Source organism: Martes martes (genome assembly GCF_963455335.1).
Source record: "Martes martes genome assembly, chromosome: 5".
NCBI lineage: Eukaryota > Metazoa > Chordata > Mammalia > Carnivora > Mustelidae > Martes > Martes martes.
This window is the reverse complement of record NC_137892.1, coordinates 89648735-89668342: the sequence shown is the minus strand read 5'-3', so window position 1 is coordinate 89668342 and position 19608 is coordinate 89648735. Positions and strand designations below refer to the sequence as shown.

The 19608-nt window shown below is 45.9% G+C and overlaps 2 protein-coding genes across 4 annotated transcripts in view; one reads left to right on the top strand and one right to left on the bottom strand.

The window, feature by feature from the left end:
• PAIP2 (poly(A) binding protein interacting protein 2) overlaps positions 1-8298 on the top strand; it is a 24233-nt gene extending 15935 nt beyond the window's left edge. Inside the window, exons 2-4 of the mRNA XM_080803524.1 lie at positions 2660-2823; positions 4189-4368; positions 7279-8298. Coding sequence (XP_080659650.1) covers positions 2686-2823; positions 4189-4368; positions 7279-7335 — 375 coding nt within the window. The 5' untranslated portion in view covers positions 2660-2685 and the 3' untranslated portion in view covers positions 7336-8298. The remainder of the gene's footprint in view (positions 1-2659; positions 2824-4188; positions 4369-7278) is intronic.
• SLC23A1 (solute carrier family 23 member 1) lies at positions 6281-19608 on the bottom strand. Of its 3 annotated transcripts, XM_080803521.1 has the most exons (15): positions 19469-19608; positions 18727-18861; positions 18126-18283; positions 17301-17389; positions 17106-17173; positions 16732-16913; positions 16500-16620; positions 16076-16232; positions 15622-15769; positions 14920-15025; positions 14588-14717; positions 14342-14485; positions 13787-13882; positions 11230-11496; positions 6281-6787 (listed from the first exon to the last, which is right to left on the bottom strand). In XM_080803521.1, the coding sequence occupies exons 1-14, from the start codon at positions 19502-19504 to the stop codon at positions 11249-11251; spliced, it is 1818 nt and encodes a 605-aa protein (XP_080659647.1). In that variant the 5' UTR covers positions 19505-19608; the 3' UTR covers positions 6281-6787; positions 11230-11248. The 3 variants fall into 3 exon arrangements, with proteins under 3 accessions (XP_080659647.1, XP_080659648.1, XP_080659649.1); XM_080803522.1 differs by lacking the exon at positions 17106-17173 and having other exon boundaries at positions 17248-17389; positions 19469-19606; XM_080803523.1 differs by lacking the exons at positions 6281-6787; positions 11230-11496 and adding an exon at positions 13268-13725 and having other exon boundaries at positions 13826-13882; positions 19469-19606.

Sequence of the window (19608 nt, the reverse complement as noted above, 5' to 3'; positions counted from 1 at the left end):
CTAGGGCAGATCTTACTAATTTTTAGTTGAAGACCTCTTAACTAAAAATGTCACTACCATGATAGTATTGTAAGTAGTAGTCAGTATTGTATTTCAGAATATACTTGTGTGTGTCAGGCTAGGAAACTGCCCCCCCTCTCAGCTTAAGAGACTAAATTCATATCATCTGAATGATTTGAGCTTTTATTATACTAACACAGTCTTAAGGATAAGTCCATAAAATGAATCTAAAGGAGGGGCACCTGGCTGGCTCAGTCAGTAGGGTATGTGATCCTTGACAGCAGGGTTGTGAGTTCAACTTGGGGCTCGATATCACAACCCTGAGATCATTACCAGAGCCCAGATCAAGAGTTGAATGCTTAACTGACTGAGCCATGCAGATTCCCCAGGCCTTAAGATTTTTAAAACTCTACCCTCATGCTAGGTATGCTGATTCCTCCCTTTGGTGCCAGTCACACTGCTGTTTGATTTTATGTGCAAATGACTCTTGTTAAGTGTAAACCCAGGTTTAGCAATTTTATTTCTACAATTAGAATCTGAAACTTATGCTTCAAACTTTTGTTTTATTTTATTTTTTTTAAAAGATTTTATTTATTTATCTGACAGAGAAAGAGCGAGAGAGGGAACAGAATCGGGGAATGGGAGAGGGAGAAGCAGGCTTCCCGTGGAGCAGGGAGCCCAATGCAGGGCTCAATCCCAGGACCCTGGCATCATTACCTGAGTCAAAGGGAGATGCCCAACGACTGAGCCACCCAGGCACCCCTGCTTCAAACTTTGAGCCACCAATATATCAGCTGGGTTAGGTCATGTTACCACCTATTGAGTAGTGTATAAGAAAATGCTCTGCTTTTACTCACATAAAAAGAGATTAGATGCTTGAGCTAGTTGGAGTCTGTTCGTCGTTGTTGGTTTGCTATTGTCGTGAAGACTGGTGAGCCTGTAGCCCATGGAAGGGCCTGTAGCCAATGGAAGTCTCAGAAGCTGACCCTGATCGGTAGCAGGTCTTTAGGTCCATTGGTGCAGCAGATTTCAAGGCTAAGATAGGAAGACTGCTTCTGATCCCTGCAGAAAGAGGAAGCAGGAAAACAATCTCAAGATGGAAAGTGTCCTCCAGGAAGGCAAAGAAGAAGAGCATTGTGGAATGAAGAAGAAGCCCACCCTTTCGGAGGTGGGAGCCTGGAGGAAGTATTAGAGTGGGTTGGCCCCCCCAACATTGTTGTTGGGAGAGGATATGTCCAGTAGGCTTATCATTAACCTTGACATGGTAGATGGAGATGCCGATGGAATGGTTCATGGAGGAGATGAGTCAGTCTGCTTGACACTCACTGTACAGTGGACAAATCCAGACATGGAGGGACTTGACAGAGATAAAGCAAATAGAGAGTATGCTATGAAGTCAAAAGATCCAGAATAGTAAAAGGATGGCTCAGTTGATTAAGCCTCCAACTCTTAGTTTCAGCTCAGGTCATGATCTCAGGGTTGTGAGATTGAGCCCAGGTTCCACATTCACCACAGATTCTGCTTGAGATTCTTTCCCTCTCTTTCTCTCAAATAAATAAATCTTTAAAAAAAAAAAAAAAAAAAAAGAAAGATCCAGAGCACTCTGTTCCTTGGAACTGAGGAACCAGGAGGTTATTAAAATCTGTTTTCAGGGCGCTTAGGTGGCTCAGTCGTTAAGTGTCTGCCTTTGGTTTGGGTCATGATCCCAGGGTCCTGCGATCGAGCCCTGCATTGAGCTCCTTGCTCGGGGGGAAGCCTCTCCCTTCTCCCTCTCCCTCTCCTCCTGCTTGTGTTCCCTCTCTTGTTCTCTCTCTGTCAAATAAATAAATAAAATCTTTTTTTAAAAAAAGTCTTTTCGGGCGCCTGGGTGGCTCAGTGGGTTAAAGCCTCTGCCTTCGGCTCAGGTCATGATCTCAGGGTCCTGGGATCGAGCCCCATATCGGGCTCTCTGCTCGGCGGGGAGCCTGCTTCCTCCTCTCTCTCTCTGCCTGCCTCTCTGCCTACTTGTGATCTGTCTGTAAATAAATAAATAAAATCTTTTTAAAAAAAAAAAAAAAGTCTTTTCATTTGCAGTCTCTGGGCTTTTTTTTTTTTTTTTTAAGATTTTATTTATTTGTCAGAGAGAGAGCACAGGCAGACAGAGTGGCAGGCAGAGGCAGAGGGAGAAGCAGGCTCCCCGCCGAGCAAGGAGCCCGATGCGGGACTCGATCCCAGGACGCTGGGATCATGACCTGAGCCGAAGGCAGCCGCTTAACCAACTGAGCCACCCAGGTGCCCCCAGTCTCTGGGCTTTTTAATACCAGTTTTTTTTAAATTAAAAGTTGAATTTGCTTTTCATAAGGTAACTTTTAATGACTTAAGTCTTCTACATCATGCTTATTTTATAAAGCAAGGGATATCTAATATTTTAAAAATCAGATGATTTGGGAGTTAGGTTCAAAGAGTTGATTACCGTCGATGGTTACCAGAAAATACTAGATGAATCTAGGCTGTTCGCAGCTATTTCTTAAACATTAAGATCATTTGAGAAAAAAACTGAAGGTTTCCAATTGCTTGATATATCATGTGTATCTGGTACCTAACTGTGATGCCTGGTGGTGATAGACGTTAGTGAAGAACTGAAAGAATGACTGACAAAATTAACTATTCTTCTTTGAAGGTTAAAAACGACAACTAACGCCAGCCATGAAAGATCCAAGTCGCAGCAGTACTAGCCCAAGCATCATCAATGAAGATGTGATTATTAATGGTCATTCTCATGAAGATGACAATCCATTTGCAGAGTACATGTGGATGGAAAATGAAGAGGAATTCAACAGACAAGTTAGTTTTGTGTACAAACATGATCTTTCTCATAGCCCTTGACAGCCCTCAATTTGGTTGTACTTGTCCCTCTAATTTGTTTTCATCTGGTCCCTTATATGTGAAATATATGGATTTATATGCCACCACTCCTATTTTATTTGAATGCTGATTACTACCAGGTTTATCTGCTCACTGAAATAACTTAGGGAGCTTTTTGCAGGGTCCCATACCAGATATTCTCATTCAGGAGTATCAGGGTGGAGCCTGGAAAACTTGTTTTTTAAAAGCTCCCAGATCCGGGGACACCTGCCTGGTTCAGTCGTTTGGGATTCTTGATCTCAGGTTTGTGAGTTCAAGCCCCATGTTGGGTGTAGAAATTAATAAAATAATAAAAAATAATAAAAATAAATAAATAATAAATAATAAAATAAAATAAACAATAAACAAAAAAACAAAAAAACCCTCCCTGATGGTTCCATTGTGCAGTTAGGTTTGGAAACTGCTGCTTGCATCAGCCAGATTGCTCTTAAGAGAATATAAATCAGGAGCAGACAGGCAGAGGTACTAACGTACAGAATTGTGCTATTTTTTTCACTTGAGGTTCTTAATTTGATAAGCCTAAAAACCTGACACCACTTTTACCTTTAGATCGTGCTCTTACATTGAAAATGTTGTCTTTTATTCCCATATTTCTGGCATCTGTTTCCATCTTGTGTCTAGTTCATCCCTGATTGTGGCTTTGGTAATCAGTAGCCAGTTTGATTTTACCATAAATCTGTTTTTGGTTTGTTTTTAATTACCCATGCCCCAACCCTACCCTCTACAGAATTTTAGTCATTTTTGGGTTAGGGTTTGTGTAGTTTTGTTGTGTAGTTTTAAAGTATCACAGGTAATTCTGACAAATTCCTCAGTGAAAACACTCCTTTATTTATTACTTCCCCATCACTCTAAGTGGAAAAAAGAATATTCTGGGGGCACCTGGGTGGCTCAGTGGGTTAAAGCCTCTGCCTTCGGCTCAGGTCATGATCTCAGGGTCCTGGGATCGAGCCCCGCATCAGGCTCTCTGCTCAGCAGGGAGCCTGCTTCCTCCCTCTCTCTCTCTGCCTGCCTCTCTGCCTACTTGTGGTCTCTGTCTGTCAAATAAATAAATAAAATCTTTAAAAAAAAAAAAAAAAAAGAATATTCTGCTAAGACAAAGACCACAAACTCCTAAATAGGTCTTCCCTAGTCTTGTGGTAAATGTTTCTTTTTCTTGGCACAGAAGCAGAGGAGAAGGTTACAATATTGTGGTTTTAAGTGCTTTAATTCAAGATATTTTAAGCTGTTCCTAGTGATGTCTTACCAAATGTTCTATAAATTACCCTTTATGTATTATAAATCCAGATAGAAGAGGAGTTATGGGAAGAAGAATTTATTGAACGCTGCTTCCAAGAAATGCTGGAGGAAGAAGAAGAACATGAGTGGTTTATTCCAGCTCGAGATCTCCCACAAACAATGGACCAAATCCAAGACCAATTTAATGACCTTGTTATCAGTGATGGCTCTTCTCTGGAAGATCTTGTGGTAAAGTTATTTCTCATCTTTTCAAAAACTAGCTCATCTTTCCCATAAGTGGAAAAGCCAGCAGTCATCTGTTTAAGAAGAGTTCTACAAATTTCTTCCCCTTCGGAAATTGTACTGCTTCTTACTATGGAAGCAGGAGCCTCCTGGTCTCCTCACTTAAGACATGGGGTGACTTCTGATGACACTCTGGGGCTAGTCTTAGACTAACAAACTTCTTGCAGACTAACAAACTTCTTGAAGTTGCTTTTAGTTTTAATAACTATGCTGCCCTGGGATATGTAAATATCTTAAAGCATTAATCCAAAAGAAGTATACAGTATGTCCATGTGACTTAACTGTACAAAAGTAGCTTGATAAAGAGGTTTTGCTCTTTAATTTTGCCTTAAACATTTGGCAAAATTTTCAAAATTTTATCTGAAAGGTGAAAATTTGGATTTTTTTTCCCCCTGACCCAAGATTTTCATTGAGTTACACTAACTCCCGTTTAGAACTGGGATTTAATAGGGACTTTTACAAGCTCTTGGCAGAAAAGGAACACAAACCTATTTGCATTTTTCTCTATTTTCCATGTTTTGTTGCTGGGGATGGTATATTTGCAGTAAAAGATATTTTTAGGAATTACGACAAATAAACATTAGTACTAGGGTAGAACCTGAAGAGTTGTTTGCTAAAATTAAGATAAAATGATTTGAAGTCCTAATGTTGACCTTTCTGACCATAGTGACAATCTCTAATTGCTTTTACAAGATAGTTCTTTGGAATTTACTCCTAGACTCTGAAATATTTTTTACAGTTGTCGTCTTTTCACTGTGCAGTGATTTCCTACCCTGGCGATACATCATAATTACCTGTGAAACATTAAAAAGAAAAATAAGTCCCTCAGCTACATCCCAGACTTGAAGACTTGAAGAATCAATTGTCTAGGCATGCTAAGTTTTTTTTTTTTTAATATTTTATTTATTTATTTGAGAGAGAGAGTGAGAGAGAGCATGAGTGAGGAGAAGGTCAGAGGGAGAAGCAGACTCCCCGTGGAGCTTGGAACCCAATGTGGGACTCGATCCGGGGACTCCAGGATCATGACCTGAGCTGAAGGCAGTTGCTTAACCAACAGAGCCACCCAGGCACCCCTAGGCATGCTAATTTTTAAAAAGCACTCCTAGTGCATACTGCCAGCCTGCCCCATCAGGCATTTGGGAACCATTCTTCTAAAGGGCTATTTGAAGAACATAGAAATTTACATTGTATATAGACTTGTTGCAGTAAATGACAGTAACCCAATTGAGCAGATGTGTGATGAATAGTCCATTGAGATATGCTTACTTATGCCTGCATTAGTCATTCCACAAATAATCCTGGTTACTCTGATGAGTAAAGTCCTTTGCTGGTCATAATGTATAACCTTTTTTAAAAAAATTTTTTCAGGGGCGCCTGGGTGGCTCAGTGGGTTAAGGCCTCTGCCTTCGGCTCAGGTCATGATCCCGGGGTCCTGGGATCGAGCCCCACATCGGGCTCTCTGCTCAGCAGGGAGCCTGCTTCCCTTCCTTTCTCTCTCTGCCTGCCTCTCTGCCTACTTGTGACCTCTGTCAAATAAATAAAAAAATCTTTAAAAAAAAAAAAAATTTAAAAAAAAATTTTTTTTCAAAGATTTTGTTTATCTGACAGATCACAGGTAGGCAGAGAGAGAGGGGGAAGCAGGCTCCCTGCTGAGCAGAGAGCCCAATGCAGGGCTCGATCCCAGGACCCTGAGATCATGACCTGAGCCGAAGGCAGAGGCTTTAACCCACTGAGCCACCCAGGCACCCCATTATGTATAACTTTAATGTAGACCCAGTATAATTGCCTAGAAACTGGTTTGTTCGACTCGTTATGTTAATTCCTTCTCATTCTTTTGTAGCTGCCAAAAGATGACACATTGAAGAACACTGCTTTTTTATTTAAACCTCACACTTTAAAGTTTAGAAATAATTCACTTGAGAGAAGTGAGACTGTATGTCCTGTCCAAGGAAATGGTTGTGTATAATTATGAAACTAAAATTAAATTATTGCTCCAACATGTTATTTAATATGCTTTGGTCTTGAAGTAAGTGATATAGAGGGTTCAGATTCCCTCTAAAAGCCTCTCAGCATTCCTACATTTCAGGGCCTGGAATACATCTTGATTTCTTTTCATCTTTTGTCAACTGTGGTGGAGGCAAATTTCCAGCTATTCTCAATATACTGACATGTCTGTCTAGGAAAATAAAGATTTAGAGGTATAGAATGGTGGCTCTTCGAGACTTTGGCCCATTCTTTTAAGAGTCCCAGAGAAAGTGACTTATCCAGCCTTTCATAGGAAGCTAGTTAGGAGCAGTGACGAAATTCCATCTTTGGTCTTCTGATTCCCCATGTAGTTTTCTTTTCCTGTTACAAACCTTGCTTCCTGTGGAAATTAGAATACAGCAATTTTAGAAAGATAACTCCATGTTTTTAGTGAGAATCATGAGCAAAATTAATCCATAAACAGTTATCCAATCTATTTTAATCATCATTTCAATCCTTGTTTAATATTTTTGCGTGGTATGAAATGGTTAAAATCAAATATCATAGTTAAATGAACAGAATTCTCATTCTGTGACACCTTTTCAGTTTGTGTGAAGTTAGCAGGTTTCTGGTTACACTTTAGCAAATTTAATTTCAGTTCCTACTTTCATTTTAGAAGGTGATAAATTTTCATATAAATACATAGTTTATCTCTGGTTCTTTCTTTCCCTACTATAGATAGATTTTGGGGGTTTAACCTTACAATCTGAGTTCTTTTGTTTTATATTTTTTGGAAGATATTTTTGCATGTGGATCTGGGCTGAATGCTTCTAAATATCTGAAGCCATCTGTTAATGAACTTGCTTTTTTTTTTATGTACTTATTTTCCAGGTCAAGAGCAATCTGAATCCAAATGCAAAGGAGTTTGTTCCTGGGGTGAAGTACTAAAATATTTGAGTAGACGGGGCCCTCTTTTGGTGGATGTAGCACAATTTCCACACTGTGAAGGCAGTATTAGAAGACTTAATTGTAAAAGCTCTCTCTTGTCACTGTGTTACACTTATGCATTGCCAAAGTTTTGTTAGTCTTGCATGCTTAATAAAAGTGCTGAGACTGTTATTAAGTAATAAGCTGTCAAACATTTACTGAAAATAGGATTGGCCCCATGGCTTGATGTGAAGACAGTGAGGAAAGAAGCACCAGTCAAGTTGTGACAAAGCACCAAATTAAAATGACCTCTAAATCTCAGTGAATTGTCTTTTTTGAGGCTAAACCTAGTCCCTTAGGGTTAGCGAATGCTTGTTAATGTCTAAACTTTTTAAAAATGAGTACATTTAAATTAAGTTCTAGTTGTTAGGTATATTTCTAAGTTCAGACTTCAGTTTGCATTTGTAACTATCAAAAAGGATCTCCTTTTTCTGAAGAAGGCCTTGTTAATTTGAAATAATTCTTTATAGACAAGTATGTCTTTGGTTACTGAGGTTATAAGGTAGTAATCAGATGATAACTAGTCCTGGCTTCGATGGTATTTTGTCACAAAGAAGTAGTTCTTCTAATGATAGATCTGAGGAAGTATGTAATTTGAGAATTGCATCATCTTCTGAGGAGTCACTGCATCATAGCTATGCCTATGTGAAGTGCAAACATTTGACCCATCATAATCCCCTGAACAAAGTAATGGTAACATGATTTGAGTGGTGCTTTTCCTTGCTTTGTTAACCATCACTACAATAGTCTACAGCACAACTTTTCTTTTAACAAAGCTAGAACAGTTTTGGCTTCTTAAACTTCATACTTGGGTAGGTTAAGCTGCCATACGTGTTCAGTGTGAATAGTGTTTAAGTTGAAAATATTGTAAAAAAATTATATTTTTTCAAAAATATTTAAAAAAATAAATAATAGTAGAACTGAGCTGATGCTTGTGTTTCTTGGTGCTGGAATGCAGACTCTCCTGTGGTGATTGATACTCACTTTAGTGTGGGCTCAGTACTTCAGGACAACCCTGCTGGCAAGATTTGCTGAGAGCAGGCTTTATCCAATTCCAGAGTGTCAGGTGTGTCTTTATGCGTGTATCTGTCCAAAATACAGCAGTAAAATAAAGCCTGCATCCCCTTCTGTAACCCACCTTGATTGCCTCGGGCTGCAGTCAGTGTCAGGGCAGTTGTAGATATCCATGTTAAGAAACTTTTTGACTGACCAGTATAATAGTAACCTTACTCTAGTATAATCACCTTTGGTTTCTGCCTGTCACAAGCCATTCCTGGTCTGATTGGGTTGGTTTGCTATTTTGATTACTTGGACCATCCCTGTTTTCCCCTCACAAGCTTATTTATAATATGTTTGTGGCTTATCTTTATTTTGGGATAGGCTCTCAACCATCTAGCAGTTCTCTGGTTCTGCCATACAGTTCTGCTTCATGGTCCTACTTAGTTGTTGATAATGCCCTCTGTGCTTTTCTTGAGTTTGTTGGGCTCAAAATTAAAAAGGCCATGTAGTCTGTTCTGACTGACATTCTCCAGGGAAGGGTGGGGGGTGGTCCGTAGGTTTTTTGTTGTTGTTTTTAGTAATTTTGGGGTGCCTGTCTGGCTCAGTCAGTAGAGCATGAGATTCTTGATCCCCATGGGCTCAAACTGACAACCCTGAGATCAAAGAGTTACATGTTCTGACAGAGCCAGCCAGGCACCCCAAAATAGGTAGACCTTTAAGAAACTCTGAAACAAAGATAATCCTACTTGGCTTTCTTTCTTCTTGGAGCCATGTTACAGCCAGTCCCCTCTGTCTTTAATAGCTAAGTACCACAAGTGACACAGCCAGCTGCCAAATGTATAAGGCTTACAGAATCTCTCTCTCTAAGCTCAGGCGGGGGCAAATGAGTTCATTTCCACATAGTGCCAAATTGCCGTAGTGTAGTGTAATTGGAAATTATAAACCTGAATTAGAGAGGCATTGTAACCTAATGGTTAAGAGCACAGACTAGCCAGTCTTCTGGATGTGAATCCAGTGATCATGGACAAGTCACTTAACCTTCCTATGCCTTAGTTTCCACCTGTTTAAAATGGTTGTATTAACAGGGGCACCTGGCTGGCTCAGTTGGAAGAGCACGTGACTCTTGATCTCAGGCTTGTGAGTTTGAGCTCCATGCTGGGTGTGGAGATTACTAAAAAAAAAATAAAGAGGCACCTGGGTGGCTTGGTTGGTTAGGCATCTGTTTTTGGCTCAGGTCATGATCTTGGGGTCCTGGGATTGAGCCTCAAATCAGGCTCCCTGCCCAGTGAGGAGTCTGCTTCTCCCTCTGCCCCTCCCCCTACTTGTACTCTCTCTCTCAAATAAAATCTTTTTTTTTTTTTGTTAACTACTTTTTTTTTTTTTTTTTAAGACTTTACCTATTTCTTTGACAGAGGTCACAAGTAGGCAGAGAAGCAGACAGTGGGGGGGCAGGGAGCAGGCTCCCCCACTGAACAGAGCCTGATGTGGGGCTTGATCCCAGGACCCTGAGATTATGACCTGAGCCAAAAGCAGAGGGTTAACCAGAGGGTTAACCTGAACCACCCAGGCACCCCTAAAATCTTTAAAAAAAAAAAATGGAAAAAATAAAATTTAAAAATAAAATGGCAGTAATAACAGTGTCTGTCTCAGGATTGTATAATTAATTAAGCACTTATGAGAGTCCCTGGTACATAGAAAGTTCTGTTTAAGTGATTTTTTTTTAAAGATTTATTTATTTACTTATTTATTTGACAGATCACAAGTAGGCAGAGAGGCAGGCAGAGAGATGGGGGGAAGCAGGCTTCCCGCCAGGCAGAGAGCCCGATGCGGGGCTCGATCCCAGGACCCTGGGATCACTACCTGAGCCAAAGGCAGAGGCTTTAACCCACTGAGCCACTCAGGTGCCCCGAAGTGATTGTTTTTACAAGAAAGCTATGTTGTAGGCTTAGCTCTCATTTTGTTGGGACTACTCTTTTTTTTTTTTTTAAGATTTTATTTATTTAGAGATCACAAGTAGGCAGACAGGCAGGCAGAGAGAGAAGGGGAAGCAGGCTCCCTGCTGAGCAGAGAGCCCGGTGCAGGACTCGATCCCAGGACCCTGAGATCATGAACTGAGCCAAAGGCAGGGGCTTAACCCACTGAGCCACCCAGACTCCCTGTTGGAACTTTTCTTGATTTTTTAGGGAAACTGCACATTAAAACTACTTAGCTGTTTAACTGGAGAGTCAGGCATCTGCATTACAGGTAGAGATGGAAAGTTTGAGAGCATCAGCTATTCCATTTTGAAGGACTTTGGACAGATCATCCCATCACGCCCATGTGGCATAGTTTTAGGGTAATTGAAGTCATCCTGTTACGATTTTAGGGATTTTTTTGTTATCACTACTGAAACAAGGCAGCATATATGAAAGTTTCCTGTTTTGTGCAGTGTATTTCTCAACCTATTTCATGTCATAAAGTGTTGTGGGCTTTTGGGGTCTTCTGTTTTGTTTTTAGCATATTGGAGTATACAGATGGGGCTACCTGTGGCTAGAGTTTATGGCTCAAGGGTTGAAGTTGACTCATTTCCTGCATAGACACCCAGAAGGCTGAAGGGGTCAATATGTCAGCATACTTGTAACCTCTTAGTGACCCACACCAGTTGGAAAGTTCTACTCTCATTATGAAATGGTTAAGGAATTGCACTCAAAATCTGTATATTGACGTTTTACACAGTGTACCTTTCCCTTAAAGACAGTCAAATAGGTCACAAAAACAGAAGCTGAGTGGTTTTGTTTCTCTTTGGTTAAAGTATAAAAACATTGTGATTTTTTTTTTAAACCCTCCTACAAAAGACAGTCTTAACACACATCCTACCTTTACTAGGAGTAATTTTTCAGACTTTGGTGCATGCAGATCCAGTTTGTATATTTTCTGGAGTGTCTTCTGGAACTGGAGGCTGGGTTTTTGACCTTGAAGAAAATCCTTTGAAGACTGGGCAGATAGGAATGTATTTCAGAAAGGCAGTCCTTTTTACAATGTTCATCCCAATGGGGAAGTCATAGCTCTTGAGGCTGGTGGACATCTCACTATTGGCATGGGCCCCAGCTTTCCACTGTATCAAACCTCGTTCTTCTGGGCTCCCTGAAATAGAACAGTGAGGTTGTCAGGGCCAGCAGCTTTCCACTACCTCTGCTCCATACCTCCATAACCTAGTCCTGAGACAGATTTCTGGAATCCATTGTCTTCATTCTCAAGTATTTTCTGGGACTGGAAGGTTATTGAATCCATGATTTCTCAGATCTTAACTTGACCAGAACTCTAGGAAACCCTAAAAGTAATTCTGATTATAATTAGTATCTATTGTGTATCTGTACTGTGCCAGGCTCTGTGCTAAGTGCTGTAATTTCATCATCTCATTTCTTCAAAACATAACTGTGGAAGGTATATAGGCACTATTATACATATTTTTATGAAGAAACAGGCAGAAAGGTTAATTGGCACCTTAACATCTCTAGTATGGGGCTAGTATGTGCTAAGCTGATGAGGACCAGTAGTGCCTAGTCTGCTTTGGGGTCAAGGAGGGCTATTGAGAAACACTATAATCAGTATTAATATTCAATATTAGGAATCCATATTTGGAAAATAAACTCAATTTTATAATACAAACCTCAGAGTCAAGCCAAGTAAAATCTTTGTTGGTAGTATGTATACACAAAAGATTATTTACATCTAGGGGACTGCTCCCTCAGGAGGTAGGAGAGGGGTGCCTGAGGTCTCAGGTTTTCACAAGAGGGCTTGGGTGGAAGAAGAATGATGCAATGTAAATCTAGAGGAAGGGGGTTTCTACTAGTCCCACTAGCATTTGCTGAACTAATTTGCCCTTCTAAGTTTGGGCTGTAGATGGGGAAAGAGCAAATGCAAAGCGGCCCATCAGCAAAATGCCATCACACAGAAGAAAGTGTGTGATTCCATAATTAAGGAATTCTGATTTAGCCAGACCTGGGTATGAATTCAGGTTGCATGACCTTAGGCAAGTGATTTGACCACTCAGAGCTTCAGATTCATCAATGCACATTGAAGGACTACTGAGGATTATGTAGCACAACATGTATAATGATCCCTGGAAGAGACGGTTGCTGATAGGCAGTTGGGTTGAAGGATGGGGATGTGAGGAGTTCAGGCAGTCTGAGGCTGTTAACATCTGGGTAGCTTAATCCAGCTATCCAGATCACAAAGAAGCCCCTCTATACAGCTGTCCATCCGAGGCCTTCTATCTCCCCATATTCCCTGGGCATTGAGGCTGCCACTTCTTCACCTCTGGTCCGCAGCCTGACTTTCTCTCAATGGGGAGGGGCAGGTACCTCCCATTAGTCCATGGGGTAGCTGCTACCAAGAGTTCTCACATCATCTGATGCTAAAATCCCTAAAAGGGCCATGGCACCTAGGCCCTTCCTGCCCATGCTCCAACCCTGCAGCTGTGTTTAGGCTGGTAAGTGGTGGGGGATCGAGGGCCATCATCCTGCTGCTCCCATCCCTCATCTCCCTGGACTGATGCAGTCTTTAACCTCTGCCTCCACAGAGCTTTTCCTGATCTTCCAGGTCCCCTGAAACCCTCCAACAGAGGCAGTATGGTGCAGTGGCTGGGACACAAGCCATAGACTGCAGCCAATGGACTTTGTTAGAATCTCAGATTTGCAACCTTTTAAATTGGCAAACATTGTGAACGTTGTTGGTGAGTCACTTAACATCTGTGATTCTGTTTCCTTGAAATGGTGTTGATAGTTTCTGCCTAACAGGATGGTTTTTGAGAATGAAGCAAGACATAGTTCATGCCTGACCCATAGTAAATGTTTGGTAAATGTTAACTATGCTTGTTACTTGTTAGAACATGTAAAACTAATTACTCATTAATACAATTGGTGGCATTTGGTTTTTATATTTTATAGGACATCTAAACATTGGCCAGAAGGGTTCTCAGGGGCCCACGCTAAGTATCCTTCCTCCACAATCCCTGCGAAAACCCTGATACCAAAGAGAATGTTAGGGGCTCTCCTAGTAGTCAAGCGTGATGGGTTGCTGGCATATTTGGCGTGGGTTTTGGCACCCAGATTGATGCTTCATTTGTATCTGGCCTAATGGAAGAAAGCAAAGGCTCCCAAAGGCACCCTTCCCCTGGTGGCTATCAAGAAATGGAGAGGACACAACTCACAGAGCTGGGGAATGAATCCCTTAGACCCACCCTCTTCAAGACCTGTAGAGCATGTCTGTGCCTCTGTCCAGCCAGTGGTCTCTTCAGCCCAAGTGGCCATGCTTCTCCTTGTAGGGCCCTCATTGCCTGGGTCCTGGCCACACTTGTGGTTGTGGGGCCATCTGCTGGAATGCAGATGAGCCCAGCCTAGTCTTGCGTGTCCCTCCCAGGGCTGACCCATACCTGGCACTGTGTTGTCCAGTATGAAAGCGAGGCACCCACCCACGAACATCTCTGTGGTCAGCAGCACAGTCAGAATCTGGTCCACTTCAGGAATGCCTGTGGAATAGGCCAAGGGCCAGTGGGCATCTTGGCTTCTGGAGACAGAGCTCAGGGACTTTGTTCCCAGTTGTGCAGTTTGTTGACTTCTTTGAGCAGGCATGGAGATGAAAGGGTACAAATCCCAACGTTCACACCTATAATCCCAGGTTTGTTGTCTTGGGACACATCATTTAACTTCTCTGAGCCTCACTTTCCTGCTCTGTCACGTGGACAGGACAGTGGTATCTGTCTTGAGGAATTGTTGTACATATTAAATGAGTATAGGTAAAGCTCCATGCCTGTCCATAGAAAGTGTCTCAGTAAAGGACAGCTGCTCATTCACTTCTCAGCTTCTGCTTCACATCCAGGGTTGGGCAGGATTTGTGGCTCTGTCGAAGGGTGACTTTGAGGGAAAGAGCCATGCCCGGAGCCCACTACACCTCCCCCACCCCCAGACATTCTGACTAGTGGGGGTACCTGTGTTGATGGCGCCGGGGTTGGATTCCAGGTAATTGGGCAGCGTGAGCCCGAAGAACATGGAAAATCCAAGCACGAACAGGTTGCGGGAGGAGTTCATGTCCACGAACTGCAAGTTGGATAGCCCCACAGCCGTAATCATGCCTGAGGGCACAGGATAACTGCTGGAGCTGCCCCACAGGAAGGGTGGGCTCCTCCACCACGGGGAGCGCCTCCCACCCCACCCACTGGCCACACACCACTCACCGAAAAGGGTGCAGAACATACCCCCCAGTATGGGGTCAGGGAGTGAAGCAAAAAGGGCGGTGAACTTGCCAATTGTGCCCAGGACGAGCATGATGCCCGCACCGTACTGCACCACACGCCGGCTGCCTACCTGCATGGGAGCGGGGGGTAGGGTTAGGCCCTGGAGCGGACCTGGGCGGCTGAGCTTGTGGAGGGAAGGCAGGCAGGGCCTGTCACAAAAGTGAGCACGGAAGGGCCCCAGGCTCATTGTGGGGCTGGACGGCTCATAGGTCGGGTGGGGCTGCAGTACAAGGAATGGGGGGGGCACTTTGTGCGGCTCTGGTTTGTGGCACCTTGGTAATCCCCAGAACGCCAATGTTGGGGCTGGACGACGTGGACCCGTTGCCTGTGCCCAGCAGCCCTGCGATAATGCAGCAGATGCCTTCGGTGAAGATACCCCTGTAAGGAAAGGGTGAGTTGGAGGCTTGGTCCAGCCTCTGCCCTGGCTTGTGTCCTCCCCTCGCCCTGTGCGGGCTGCATGCCTTCTTGGGGACAGTGCAAGCTGCAACTATCTGTAGTACTCCCCACTACAGGCCAGAGGTAGGTCTGGGAGCCAAGAGCCCACATCCAAGCACTAGTCCGAGTGCCCTAGCACTTACTCCCTTAGGTGACTCCGGGCTTCCGTTTCCTCGTCTGTAAAATGGGGATAATAAGGGTACCTGTCTCAAAATAGTTAGTAGACTGCATAGGAGAATGCACATGGAGGGTCAGGCACGTTGAAGATTGTCAGATAGTTTCCCTTAGGCTTCATTACCTCAGTGACTCAAGAACTCAGACTGAATGATGAGAGCATCCCCATTTCATAAGTATGTAGAACAAGGCCTTGAAAGTATTAGTACTTGACGTGCTCGCTTTGGCAGCACATATACTAAAATTGGAACGAAAGTATTAGTACTTGACCAAGTCCACACTTTTGGGTCTCCACCATGTCTCTACATTTGCTTCCTGAGTGGCCCCTGAGAGGATCAGATGCGGGACAGGGCAGGTGGCCATACCTGTTGATGGCATGTACGGGAGGGGGTGGGGCACCCGCCAGGCGGGCACAAGCATAGTAATCTCCGATGGACTCGATGATGCCTGCCAGTGTGGCACTGAACATTCCCAGGACAGCAGCCGCAGTCACTGTGGGCAGGCCCCACTGACCTGGATCAGGGGGAGATGGGAGGGGAGATGCAGTGCCGCTGGGTGGACCAGGGAGGGGACTGGACAGTATGTGGGGGGGCGAGAGGGGGTGAAGGGACCTCGAGCTGGGGTGGGGGCTAGACAGTCCTGAGAGCTCATTTGGGATCCCTCAGAGTAGTGAAGCTGGAGTGAGGCTTTGAGGAAAACACTTTGGCACACTAGAAATGTGCACCTAATGCTCATTATGTCGTCAACTGGATTGGTGTCATCAGGGGCCCCTTAGATGGTCTCAGCTGGAGGCAGAGGGGGCCAGGTGGGGTGGCTCACAGGGGTAGGGAATGCGGATCCAGGGTGCAATAGCCATGATGTCCCCTCGTGCATCTGTCCGCGCCTGGAAGCCGTAAGCTGTGGGGTCTGAGGGCAGCACGTTTGTCAGGGTCAGGATGTAGCAGAGCAGCCACACGGTCATGATGGCCAGCACAATCTGAAGTGGGGTGGGGTGAGGGGAGCACTGAGGGTCTGGGAGGTCTTGGTCCAGGGGTAACCAGCCCCTACCTCAACCCTAGCCCCCGCCCCTGCCCTAGCTCAGGCCTGGGCCCCCATACCTGCTCTGGCCCCTGACTGGGACCTCATCTGTGCTCTGGCTCTAGCTCCTTTGCTGTCCTGGACCTGCCCCCCAACCTTTGCCCTGGACACAAGTCCAGCCCCTGCCCTAGTCCCAGCCCCAGCTGCCTGTCATCTCCTCACTCACTGGAAACATCTTGAAGATCTGGATGCGGAAGAGAGTCAGGCCCTTGCCCCAGCGGTAGATAGGCAGCAGGAAGGTGAGGTTACGCAGGTACTGGGAGAAGAGGATGATCAGGAGAATGGAACTGGGGGCAGAAGCACAAAGGAAAGATGGCTGGTAGGCTGGGCTAGGGACAGGACGAGAAGGAGGTGAAAGGGCTAAGGCTGGACAAGGATCAGGCCTGGTGTCTGCTCACCAAGCTGAGATGCCCCAGTGGGAACCAGCTCGGTCACCAGCAGCTTGGAAGACAGACAGGCCAATGAGGGAGACAGTGGGGGTGACCGTGAGAGGTCCTATGTAGCTGAGCAGGGCCCCAGGCAGCCCCATCAGCCCGATCACCACCTCCACCGTGCTGGACACTATGATTGCACCCTGGACCTAGAAAAGCAAAGACCTGCTATAACATAGAGGCTATCACCTCTACATGGAAAAAAAAAAAAAAGAAAGAAAGAAAGAAAAAAAAAAAAGCTCCTGGACCACCACCTTGAATCCTCCAACTCAGCAGTGGCTCCTCTCCCATCTAGCCCCCTCCTCAGGTCCAGGTCTCTTCTACCCCAGGTGCAAACCCACCTCTCGTATCCGTGGGTGCCAGATATGAGAGGTGTTCAGGGGAAGACTCCAGTTACCATAGATATCCTCTGGGAGCAGAGACAGGAACACACACATGGCCAGGGAACAGAGAGAGGAAGAGAAGATGCTGCCATGAATGCACCTCAGTGCTCCTGGGCCTCTCCTTTCCAACATAGCCCCCAGAAGTATGCCCACCTTCCGGGGGGCATTTCCATCTCTCCAGGGCCAGGATGGCTTTGGCTGGGACCAGAAATGCAAAGGCGCTGGCCTGGAACAACGGCAGCCTGGACAGAGAGGCACAGAGTGGCAGGGATGGGGTCAGGGGTGGGCAAGGACACAGAGACAGGAGAGATGGGGAAAGGGGGGCACCAAGAGAAGGAGACAGAATCACACCCAGAAGCAGAGACACAGATGGACAAGGGACAGGGCAGACCTGAGAGAAGTCACTGCAGCCCCAGGCAGGACTATTAATTCTGGGGGCCCAAAGAAGAAAACAAATGGAGTTCCTGGTCCACAAGCTTCCCCCTTTCCTTCTCAGCTCCTGCACTGTGAGGAGCCACATGCAAGGAAGTAGACAGCTCAGGTCTTGCGCCCAAGTTCCACTAACAACCTTCCTCCGTCCTCCCACCACACAACCATCTTTTGGCCACCCAGGCCTTGAGCTGTGCACTCAGGGACAGGGGGCCCCCAGGAGGATGGGCCGTTGAAGAGACCCACAAAGAACCTAAAAGCTGGGAGTGGGTGGTCCTCATTACCAAAGTAGGGCTTAACAAGGAGAGCCCAGCTAAGGATACATTCCTTTAAACCCACCAACTCTTTGCCTTTGGGGAGCTAAGGGCCCCAAGGTAGGATCCCAGCTGCCTCGCTCTAAGGCTGGCTTGGGAGTAGGAGGAGCAGGTGTGGGCACTTAACAGCTTTCTCGCCCCCCACCCTGCCCCCAAAAAGCCCTCAAGAGAAACCACCTGCTCCTGCTGTGTGTGTTTTCACAGTGGGGCACGGGGCGGGGGCAGGGCAGCTCACCGGATTCCCAGTGTGGTCTGGATGAGGGTGGTGATGCCCACGCAGGTGAAGATTGTCCCGATGAGCTGGCTGACCATGTGCTGGTCCCGACCCACACACAGCGCCTCAGCCAGGAGGAAGGGCACAGCAATGGTGCCACTGAAGCATGTCAAGTAATGCTAGGTGCGGGGAGAGTGCGTGAGGCAGCTCCCTGGGAACCAGGGAGACCCCAGCGATCCTCACACCTGCCTCAGGGGTCCTGAACCTACACTGCCCCTGGCAAGGTGTTCACCCAGGCCTAAGACTCGTACAAGGATTCCCAGAGAGCTACCGTTCACCTCTCTCTTTGGGGTACTAATTCACCCCCAAATTATTCCTGTGGCTTCTGTGGAGTGGGTCATCTCCCCTGTGACTGACATTCTGCCTGGCAGGTGACACATATTCCCGGGGAAGATCTCTCAGGCCCCATCAGAAACCCCCTCCCCATGCCGGCTTGGGACAGTCACAGCTGTTGACCTTAAGTTTCTCTTCCTGTTACCCAAGATAAACTTGGCCAGGAAGCAGGCTGGGATCCTGGGGAGCATGCAGAATGGGGGTGGGGAGGCCCTGTGGGGAAACCCACCTGGAAGCCCAGCAGAATACACAGGTACCAGGGTGGCACATCCTCGATCTTGTACAACATGTCAAACTTGGGCTCTCTGGGCAGGGACTCCGTGGGATCCCTCTCGGAGTTCCCTGCAGAGCCCAGGGACTCATGCTAGGGCAGCAGAGAGAAGTAACTCAGGGTGGAGTGACAGGGACCAGCCAGGTTCATGCTGCCCCAGAATCAATCAGATGGCCTGAGTGGCCTGTCCTCAGAACGGCGTTTGAGCCCCACCCTCCCTCATGGTTCATCCACCCACCTGTCTCTCAGCCTGACTACCCCTGGCTCCCTCCTCACATTCCTTTGTGCAGGGATAAGTCCTCTGTGCTGGCTCCTGGAGGCCTTGGGACCAGAGCATTCCAACCAAGGGGATGGACCCCTAAGTCAGCAGGCCCGAACAGCCAACAGGAGAGGGGGCAAGAGGGCTGAAGTCCATGAACAGGTCCCACCCTTGCCACTTGAAGGTCTTTGGGGTTGCCCTGGGTGTGGGGTGGGTGGCCCCTGCTGGCCCTCAAGCTGGAGTCAGCCCGTCCCAAAGCTGATGACTCTTGCACCTTCACTGACCCCCCATCCCCCAACTACTACTTTCAGCTTGGGATAGTCATTCTCAATCAAGTTCATCAGAACTTGTGTCTCTGCCTTCCCAGGGGGAAGGCAAGAGCAGGCCCTCTAACCCCCACCCAGCCCTGCCCCCACCCAGCTCCCACCCGTTCCCCAGCACCTGTGTCCGGCCCTCCAGGTTCTCCTGGGCCCTCATCTTTGGGGCACAGCTGTGAGCAGTTCCTGAGGAAAAGAGGCGATGGCTTTACAAAGGCCAAGGAGGACTTTAGTCCACACATCAGACATTGTTCGAAGTAAATC